At 38.0% G+C, this 11,306-nt stretch overlaps 1 protein-coding gene across 1 annotated transcript in view; it reads right to left on the minus strand.

Annotated features, from left to right (window-relative positions):
- The window catches only part of ppp1r37 (protein phosphatase 1, regulatory subunit 37), a 45,441-nt gene extending 37,736 nt beyond the window's left edge, over window positions 1–7,705 (minus strand). The window contains exon 1 of the mRNA XM_016251689.1: window positions 6,222–7,705. Within this exon, the coding sequence (XP_016107175.1) occupies window positions 6,222–6,870 (649 nt within the window). The 5' untranslated portion in view covers window positions 6,871–7,705. The remainder of the gene's footprint in view (window positions 1–6,221) is intronic.
- Between the last annotated feature and the right edge of the window lie 3,601 nt (window positions 7,706–11,306).

Raw genomic sequence — 11,306 nt, forward strand, 5'->3', positions numbered from 1 at the left:
GCCCACACTCTATTTATACACAATGTGTATATATATACATAGAGAGAGTGTGTATATATATATATATATATATATATATATATATATATACTCTCTGCACAAATCTGTACATTGGATTGATTTTAATATCTTTAATGTACTTGAATTGTGCATCAAACACTAGGAATATACAAGAATTGGATCGGGACCCGGTATCGATCAGAAACTCAATATTCAATGAGCACCTGATCAGAAAAACCTGATCGGGACATCCCTTTTAGTTGTTGTCGTGGATCCATGTGAATGGGGATTGTTTTGACAATGTTGTCATCTGCACACCAAACTTTTCAAAATGACAAAGGAAAGACTTTTCTGTTTTTAGTACACCATTGTCGTGTAAATGTACCCTAAGCTTTCTAACTTTTCACCATGAGTTTTCCAAAGTATTCCCGCAATAAATATAATTTAAAAACGAATACTTTTTGGGAAAAAAGGCATATCCCTAGCCCCCTGTCATATCAGGAGGGGCCTTGGTTGCCGCTGGCAAACATGAGTGGAGCTCTCAGGGATGCCACGGGGCAGTAACATCTGAGCGATACGTTCCAAAATAGATCTTCACACCACCTCATGCTGGTGGACCTCAAAGTCATTCACACAGTAGAGCCACGGTCACAGGGGCCAGTGTGTGTTAAGAGAGAGAAAAACACACCCACGCTACCCATGCCCTTTCCCTAGCTAAGACACATCAAAAATACCTGAATGAAACCACCAGCAGAGTTAAAAAGCCTCTTCAATATCTTGTTATATGAGGTTATAGAACAATAAGAGTGATGCAGCAAATTAAATTCATTTAACATTAAAGCGTTAGTTCACCCAAAAATGAAAATTAGCCTGTGTTTTACTCACCCTCAAGCCATCCTAGGTGTATATGACTTTTTTCTTTCAGACGAATCCAATCGGAGTTATATTAAAAATTGTTCTGGCTCTTCTAAGCTCTGTCATTGTAGTGGGCGGGTGTTTCTGCTTAACAGTCCAAAACACGTTAAATAAAGCGTGCACATCCATAATAAAATGTGCCTCACACTGCTCCGGGGGGTGAATGGAGGCCTCCTGTAGCGAATCCATGCACTTTTTTGAGAAAAATATCCATATTTCAAACGTAATAAACACTTTTCTCTCACTTCTGTTGACTGTCGTACGCGGAAGCCGTTCCGGTGGATGGCGTAGGATTTATGTGTCGCGCACACACCTCTGAGATATGCTAGTCTCACTAATTTAAAGCAGCAAAGTTTCCTTACTTTAGCAAAGGAAAACCAGTCTCCTCTTGGCTTATATCGAAATCCTCCGACATTTTTCTTTACACATCCTCGTTTTGTGCTTCTAATTCGTGACCGGCATTTTGTTTTGTTCTCTCTCCACGTTCGTCACTAATCACGCAACACCGACATCTTCCACGTACCACAGTTAGATGAAGTGAGAGAGAAGTGTTTATTACGTTTCAAATATGGATATTGGATTCGCTACAGGAGGCCTTTCTTCACCCCCGGAGCCGCGTGAGGCACATTTTATTATGGATGCATGCGCTTTATTTAACGTGTTTTGGACTGTTGAGTTGAAACACCCGCCCAATACAATGACAGAGCTTAGAAAAGCCAGGACAATATATATATATACACACACGTCATACGATGCAAAACAATAATAAAATGCAAAACAACTAGAGATGTTCATTTTAACCGTTTAACCGGTTAACCGACTGTAAGAATTTTGACCGATTAATACAATCAGTTAAATGGTTTAAAAAGTAATTTAATTATTCAGTAATTTATCCAAATATTTAAAAAGGTTTGCTGCATGGTTAAAATGCACTACGCGTATAAAAAATGTGCTTTTAGGGGGAAAAAACATAAGTCGTGTATAAGTTGCATTTTATCATTTCATTCAGAAATAGGCCTAATGCCGACACGAAATGTTTACAAACATCATAATAAACACTGTAAACATAGCTAGGCTATTTTAGTTGCCCTCAGTCCACAACACATCATTTCAATTAACAGTATTTAGAAAAGAACAAGAATAAAAAAATATAAGAAGCTATAGCAATATAAACGACAAGCCAAAACTAATTAATTTAGGCTAAAACAAAACCAACGTTGGGTCTCTCATTCCACACAAAATCAAATGTTTCCGTATTCGCAATGTATTTGAATGGCAAATTATTATTTATTATGTACTTCACTCACGTTCCAATGTCCACGTAAAACAAAATGTTTTGCATAACATCACGGCGATACTGTGATAACATTTAACAGCACAGATTTTACTACATATTTAAACTGAGCAGTGTTTTTTTTCCATATGTTTGACTGACTGTATTTTATTATGATAATGAACAGGTTGCATTGTCAAGGTAGCAATGCTTAACTGTGTGCGCGCATGCAGCGCCGGTGCAATCACTTGAATTGTTTCCTTCTAACAGTGGAAGAAACTACTCTTTTTAGTCAAAGATAATCAGAATTGTAAAAAATTAGCCTTTATTTGTGTACATTCACAATAAAAACAAATCTTTGTGCTTCTGTAAAATAAGCCTAAAGAAAAATAGGATGCCGCTTTCTGTCGTCTGGTTTCCTTTCGCGCAGCATAAAAATGAACCGAAACTCTGCATAATACTTGTTGCACAGTTTTTCTTTCATTTTCTTAATTTAAGTAAAAATATGTTTCTTGTATAGGCCTATTTTGTTATATACACATAGATAGATATATATATATAGGCTAGCTTTATTATGATTTTCTCCGCTCGCAGAAGCGCTGCAGGTGCGTGATGTGATATGAAGACCATGTGAATCCTCATGTTCTGTTGTTTGCTGCTTTTTGCGCAAGTAAATGAACCCCCGGGAAACAAATGTTAGTATTTTTAACGGGTCACAGACACTTATCCTTTCTAATTTAACTCTATTCTAATTTAAAATAATCATGTCGGTTAACGGTTAACAATCGGTTAATGAGCGTCGGTTGGGAAAAATTTTTACACATTTTACAATATATTCAAATAGAAGTTATTAAATATTCTTTATATTTTAAAATGTAATAAGTCACCACTGCGAAGTGCGAACACAACAGAGTAACAGAACAAGCAGCTTGGTTTCTAATCTGATCCACTGGCTCTCTCATGAAGTCATTTACAGGAGACACACAAACACTGTAGTGTTTCCCTGAGACCAAGACTCTGGGTCTGAGGAAATGGTGCAGGAAACCAAGCTACAAAAGTGGGAAGTTCAGTCTTAGAATATAAGGAAATTATAGGAGCGTACAGTACAGGCAGCTGACTTCAACTACTTCCTCATACCTAAAAACCAACAGAACAATGTGAGACTGTGAAATAAGACCAGCCAACACCTGTGGCATAAAAGCTTCCCTCCTAATCATTGGTAATGACAAAAGACTATTAGAAAGCAAGTTAAAGAAATGAAAAGCTGTGGGAAAAATCCACATGCAACTATGTGACAACTATGAGTCTGCGGAGAGAGTGTTGAACAGACTTTAATTTTAAGTTGCTTAAAATTCAGAGCATAACTAACTATTGCAATTCACAGTATTTGCAAGGACAGTCCTGCTGAAGTGACCTAGCATACTGTGCCCTGCTCAAAGGCACAATGGTGGCGGAGCAGGACAGGGATCGCTGGAACTCCAGGGACAACATTACTTGGAAATGAACCAGCAACCTTTGTGCTTACTAATCAGATACTTAAACATTAGGCCACTACCACAAATAGCCTGGGATAGCTGGACCTGGATCCTTTAAAATGTGCAATTCAAAGCTCTCTTCTCCACGAAGAGGATTATGTAATGAATACTAAGTAAACTGATAATACTTTGAACTAATAAACATTACTAATGATCTTTCAAACGCTGCATAATACAGGTAAAACCATACAATATGATTACATTTGTTAAACGCATTTCTTATTTTATTTTTTATACAGAATAATGTAAATGTACATAATTATTCATTGTTTATGTTCGTCCATAATTCGTTATGCTTTAAGCAACTTTAAATGTTAAAATTTTTTTTAAATGCTAAAAAAATAACAGTTTACTGTAAAACTATTGTTTATGGTTCAAGATATTTAATGCATTGACATTGTCATATTGTATAATTGTGTTATTTAAAGTGCTACTAATGTATTTTTAAATTGTTACAAATTACATTTTGATTTAATGTAGAACATTCATATTTAAAGGGGTCGTTGATAAGCTTTTTTCAAAGGCTTGATTGTGTTTATGGGGTACAGTGTAATGTGTTCATGCTTGTTTTGTTTTTTTATGCATTAATTTCACATATTTTACCTTTATTCTACATCTCCGTTTCCGTTCTGCTCAAAGCGGCCGGTTGAGTTCCTGGTTCTCTGAAGCCCCTCCCTCAGAAACACGTAATCAGGCTCAGATTGGTTAGCTGGCCCAGTGTGTTGTGATTCGCTAACCGCCTAGTGCACTTTGTCCGGAAATATCACGCCCCCTTTACCATTACGGGTAGATGCATGTTCCCAGGGGCAAGATTTATGTAAACATCAGGGTTAGTGATGTCACAAACACCGGAAGAAGCTCGTCGTAGTCCCTACCAGTCTTTTTTGTAGTCCTTAAACAGCGATTTCTTTAAAGGGGTCATATGATGCGATTTCAAGTTTTCCTTTCTCTTTGGAGTGTTACAAGCTGATTGTGAATAGATAAGATCCCTGAAGTTGCAAAGACTAAAGTCTCAAAACCAAAGAGATATTCTTTATCAAAGTTAAGACTCTGCCACGCCCCCCTAAAACGGCTCGTTCTAACACGCCCCCACATATCTACCTCACTATGTGGAAATATTAGCATAATGCGCCCAAATGTTCACGTAAAGAAAGAAGGTGTGGTTTCAGTAACCTTTATTTTGTTTTGAAAGATGAAGCTCGCGATTATGGTAAGGGGCGTTACATTTCTGACGAATGCTTGCGGTGTTCGGCCAATCACAATGCACTGGGTCAGCTGGCCAATCAGAGCAGACTGCGCTTGTCGGAAGGAGGGACTTTGTAGAAAACGAAGCGTTTGAGAGAGGCGGGGCATAGAGGACCTACAATAATGTACAGTATTTGAAAAAGAATGTGTTTTTTGAACATTAAAGCATGTCAACATATTCTGTTACACCAAATACACAAAATAATGATCTTTAAAAAAGCATCATATGACCCCTTTAAAAGAAAATTTAACTTTGCAGTGAACTTTGAGCGTTGTAACTTTACAGAAGTGTATGCTCTGACAGCAACATTACACACTAACTAAAGGTAAAAAATTGAAATCAATCAACCATCCCTTTAAATGTAAAATAATTACAGATGTGCCCCCCAATATATACGCAATTATAATTTATACCACATATAATACAATTTCAAGTCAAGTTTCACACAAAGTTGACTGAACTGTGTTTGTACAGTAGATGACTGGAAACAATAACCATGTCAAAACTAGGCTAAACTGTGTACAAAGACAAATATTTTTAAACACGTTGCATTTTCCAAGTGCCTTTATAATGTGACACTGCTAAGTAAACAAACAGCAGCTGCCAGACCAAACACTGCGTTTATTGTGTCTCAACAGCGTCATTGTTTCACTTGTTGAGCTTCCACAGACACAAGCGACAGACGACACCTTGACCAGTGCGACATACGCAAAGGAGATTCCCTGCAGGCTTAAAAGAGACACACCTCGAAAACCTTTGGCCTAGAAAAAAAAAGTTATATTTTTGCTGGCTCAAAAACATCTGACACATCGCAGCCAATCGAGCACAACAGCGTGCGGTTCTGGATCTCTCGGTTTTCCAAGAGATGAACCGGCACTTGGCCTGCAAGATGCCGAGGTCTCAGAACGTGTTTCACGCGATACCCACCGTCCGGAAGAGTTCGAGGGGTTTCTGCGAGACAGCGGCCCGGGGCTCAGACGGATCGCAGCAGTTGTTATGGAGCCGCTGAATGACCCTGGAATACTTACGGATCAAACGTCACTCGGATCACAGGAGGCTTTCAGGAAAAGGCCTGAATGGCTCAGAGCGTAACAGGTAACAGAAGCCACGTTCAAAGCCTTGGCTTCAACTCAGCAGGAACCGAACAGTTGGGGCACAATTACGCAAAGCTTTTAGAGCAGAGCAACAATGCAGACCGCAGGAGATCAGCTCTGATGGTTCAAAAGTGATGCTAGAACTGCAAAGGTCTTACCGTGTCTCCAAGGGTCCTTCGGCTCAACCGCACCCGAGACGATGTCTTCGTCCGACGGGAAGGTCACCCTTTTGGCCCCGTGCTTACTCCCAGCTCCACTGCCTGGTGTTGTAGCCGCTGACGTGGTTTCTGAGGGCACATCCTCACCACGTTCTTCCGGAGGCTGCTGTGAATGCAGTTCTGTGACAGTTTCTGATGTTAGCGAGTTCTCACGACTGGAGGCGCTTTCCTCACTTTGAGTCTGGGCCGTTGGCTCGCATTCCAAAACGCCATTCTCATCCTGACTTAAATCCACACCGATATCCATCTCACCATCTCCAACAGAGCATCTGCTCACCAGTGGTTCCTCAAACGTGCTTATGTTCTGTTGCAGATCGCCAGCAGGACCATTAACAGGGTCGGCTGACACAGCAATGGAGCCGTTGTTTTGACCATGTGGTGCATTGAGCTCAGAGGAGCCATCATCCTTGGGATGGACGTCTTTTAACCTGGTCAGGACGGTAGCGTCCCGTTCCCCCAGATCTCCATCCGTCAGCAGGAGGCCGCCACGGGGAAGGATCTCGTCCACAGCGTGTGATATAGTGTTGTCAGGCACATTGCACAAATCTATAGCATTGCACAAATCTACAGCTTGTTCCTCGCAATTCATCTTCTCATTTCCAGGGAGCTGGAGCACACGCCACTGCCTGCCACACACTAAAAACCAACAGAAGTGAACCTACAATGCACTTCAATCCTCGCAAACCCAGGGAGAAACAGTTCAATATCTCCTTAATAAGTGCATCGCATACTAAAAGTTCACATCATAGCTTTAAATGGTGGCCCTAACCTTATTTATGCATTCATACGACCTCTGTAGCATTGCCTTAAAGGACTGCATAAGGCAACTGACTCTAGCCTATGCCTCAAGCACTTTCTTCAGCAATCCTGTGTTGCTAACACAACACCTACAACATCTTCCAAAGTCGATCTGTATCAGTTGCATCCGCATTAAAAGAGAATATCGCACATCATGTGATCCTAACTTCTTAACGTAGACCCTTAACACTGTTGCTATCCTCTCATCGTGTCCAAGAGCAAGTTAAGCACTGACAGATGTGTTTAAATCCGAAACATTAGACTATAAACACCAGGCGTGGGGTGATGAAGGTGATGATGATGATGATTAGGCCTCCTGCTCTCCTACAGCAAGACGGCTAAAGTACTAAAACTGACTCTGTAAGCCAAAGAAGTGAAGTGCGACAGCATGTTTAAGGCTCCAGAAGTGTTTAAAGACGAGGAATCCTGCTCTGTCACTTTCCGTGTCGCAGTGAACACAAATACAAACAGGCGTCGCGCTCTCGTCCACAAACACCGCCACAAACCGCCTCGTTTGCTCCGTGTAGACACTCAGATCCGAGCGCCTCGTGTGAACGATGTTAAACAGGTCGCCAAAACGCACAGACAGCAAGAAAAACAGAGACATTGGCCCCGGTGTAGCTCCGGTGTGTTGACTGCTCACAGCGCGGGATGGAACGCGGTGAGATTTCAGCTGCCGCACTTTCGCGACTTCAACTCCAGCGTTTGTTTCTGCGGACGTGTGCGCAATAAAATCGCAAAGCGGCTTGCGTGTTGTGTTTCTTTGGCATATTTTCATTTGAAGCGAGTGCCTTTGTGATGTATCTATAGTGGCATTTATCGTAAATCGCTATAAAGAAAAATAATAAATAAACGAATCAGCTTGCCTTTGAACTTTGCCAAACAGCCGTCACGTTGGATGGTTTACGACCCTAGACTGTAAAAAACAACACCACAGGTTTATGCCGCGTGTTATTGAGACATATATATATTGCATTTATAAATGTATAGTGTTGGGGAAAGTTACTTTTAAAAGTAATGCATTACAATATTGCGTTACTCCATAAAAAAGTAACTAATTGCGTTACTCAGTTACTTTTTATGCGTTACGTTACTTTTGCGTTACTTTTAAAGCTGGATAGGTTAAGCTTGTTTGTTTTTCAAATAAACAAGTTATATTTTTGGCAAATATAAAAGCCTTTCACAGCAAAAGTGAAATGAATGCGCCTCAGGCTGAAGGGAAAGTACAGTAGAATACAGAAGAAGACATTTCAACACTCTTCAGCAATAAACAAAGACACAAATGTGTGTCTGGAGTAATTTGTGCTTATTAGTACGCTTGAACTGGATCATCAGAGCTCAGAAGCAAATAGAACGGGATTAAATACATAAAGCATATTTGTGTTGTTTAACATTTAATTATTGCAGGTTTGCGTCATATTCTGAGTTGCATTATTTTTATTCATTTTGAGGAATACTGAATCTGTGTGTGTGTGTGAGTGAGATGAATTAATGCATATTCATATTTATTTTTGAACTACAGTAACATCTTCTGATTCTGTCACCGTGGCAACACCAGAGCTGTCAATCAATACATTGGAAAAAAAGTAACTTGCGTCACTTATTTGAAAAAGTAACTCAGATATTCTCTTGTAAATTAAAAAGTAATGCGTTACTTTACTAGTTACTTGAAAAAAGTAATCTGATTACGTAACTCGCGTTACTTGTAATGCGTTACCAACAACACTGTGTGTATATATATATATATGGATATATGTAAATGTAAAGAAATATATTGCACGCTTATTTAGTCTATTGGGTAAATAACATACACTTAGAAAAACTGACACTATGAAAAACAAATATCTCACATTTTAGAAATGACGTCAAATTATATATTAGACTTGCAGAAAAAGAAGGGAAAAAAAACTTAGCCACAAAAAGCAGAGGAAGCGACTCATTTAAAATGATTTTCTGATGTTATTATTTACTATTATTTGTTTAAAACGGTATTTGTGGTAGAGTGTTTTATGAATTATTTGCAGTAATGGCATGGCTTCCTGAAATCACTATTAAGTCAAAGATACTAGTTTATACAGTGTGTTAAGTTTGACCTCGTCAGTATTCACTTTTAGCAAAGATGTATTGCCTATATAGGCTACTATAGCCCTTTACTTATTGGAAAACAGACAATACTTATGGCTCATTCTGCTCTGTACAGATTTTTGTCCAATCACATGCTCTTTGGAATAAGTTTGCCCCTCCCCTAATACCACCTGCAACCATAGCAAGTAGCAATACTAGAAAATAATGTCTGCATCTGAAAGGCGTAAAAAGTTTGCTTCACAAACCCGAGGATGTAGGGAGGCCCCTGGGATCAGCTCTCTGTCTTTATTAATCTGGCAGCATGCTGTGAGAAGGCTTTTAGGTAAATGCTGACATTTTCTGTTTTTTTTGCTCTCTAGTGACCTGAACACAAGTTTGTGTTCACTGTAATTACACACTCAGTTCATCCAGCTCACCACTAGAGGTCAGAGACACCTTAATTCTAATCTGATTTCTAATCTAATTCTGATCTCAACATGCCCATAAAAATAACAATACTGATGCCAAATAAACAGTATACCAAAGTAGGATACACTGTATATGAATGCTCTGCTGTACCTGTTTAGTACTTTACCTCTTTATGATTCTCACAGCAGACAGAATGAGGGAGATCTATCTATCTATCTATCTATCTATCTATCTATCTATCTATCGTCTGTCTATCTATCTATCTATCTATCTATCATCTATCTATCTATCTATCTATCTATCTATCGTCTGTCTATCTATCTATCTATCTATCTATCATCTATCTATCTATCTATCTATCTATCTATCGTCTGTCTATCTATCTATCTATCTATCTATCATCTATCTATCTATCTATCTATCTATCTATCGTCTGTCTATCTATCTATCTATCTATCTATCATCTATCTATCTATCTATCTATCTATCTATCGTCTGTCTATCTATCTATCTATCTATCTATCATCTATCTATCTATCTATCTATCTATCTATCGTCTGTCTATCTATCTATCTATCTATCTATCATCTATCTATCTATCTATCTATCTATCTATCGTCTGTCTATCTATCTATCTATCTATCTATCATCTATCTATCTATCTATCTATCTATCTATCGTCTGTCTATCTATCTATCTATCTATCTATCATCTATCTATCTATCTATCTATCTATCTATCGTCTGTCTATCTATCTATCTATCTATCTATCATCTATCTATCTATCTATCTATCTATCTATCGTCTGTCTATCTATCTATCTATCTATCTATCATCTATCTATCTATCTATCTATCTATCTATCGTCTGTCTATCTATCTATCTATCTATCTATCATCTATCTATCTATCTATCTATCTATCTATCGTCTGTCTATCTATCTATCTATCTATCTATCATCTATCTATCTATCTATCTATCTATCTATCGTCTGTCTATCTATCTATCTATCTATCTATCATCTATCTATCTATCTATCTATCTATCTATCGTCTGTCTATCTATCTATCTATCTATCTATCATCTATCTATCTATCTATCTATCTATCTATCGTCTGTCTATCTATCTATCTATCTATCTATCATCTATCTATCTATCTATCTATCTATCTATCGTCTGTCTATCTATCTATCTATCTATCTATCATCTATCTATCTATCTATCTATCTATCTATCGTCTGTCTATCTATCTATCTATCTATCTATCATCTATCTATCTATCTATCTATCTATCTATCGTCTGTCTATCTATCTATCTATCTATCTATCATCTATCTATCTATCTATCTATCTATCTATCGTCTGTCTATCTATCTATCTATCTATCTATCATCTATCTATCTATCTATCTATCTATCTATCGTCTGTCTATCTATCTATCTATCTATCTATCATCTATCTATCTATCTATCTATCTATCTATCGTCTGTCTATCTATCTATCTATCTATCTATCATCTATCTATCTATCTATCTATCTATCTATCGTCTGTCTATCTATCTATCTATCTATCTATCATCTATCTATCTATCTATCTATCTATCTATCGTCTGTCTATCTATCTATCTATCTATCTATCATCTATCTATCTATCTATCTATCTATCTATCGTCTGTCTATCTATCTATCTATCTATCTATCATCTATCTATCTATCTATCTATCTATCTATCG

The sequence above is a fragment of the Sinocyclocheilus grahami genome, unplaced genomic scaffold (genome assembly GCF_001515645.1).
Source record: "Sinocyclocheilus grahami isolate Dianchi unplaced genomic scaffold, SAMN03320097.WGS_v1.1 scaffold1067.1, whole genome shotgun sequence".
NCBI lineage: Eukaryota > Metazoa > Chordata > Actinopteri > Cypriniformes > Cyprinidae > Sinocyclocheilus > Sinocyclocheilus grahami.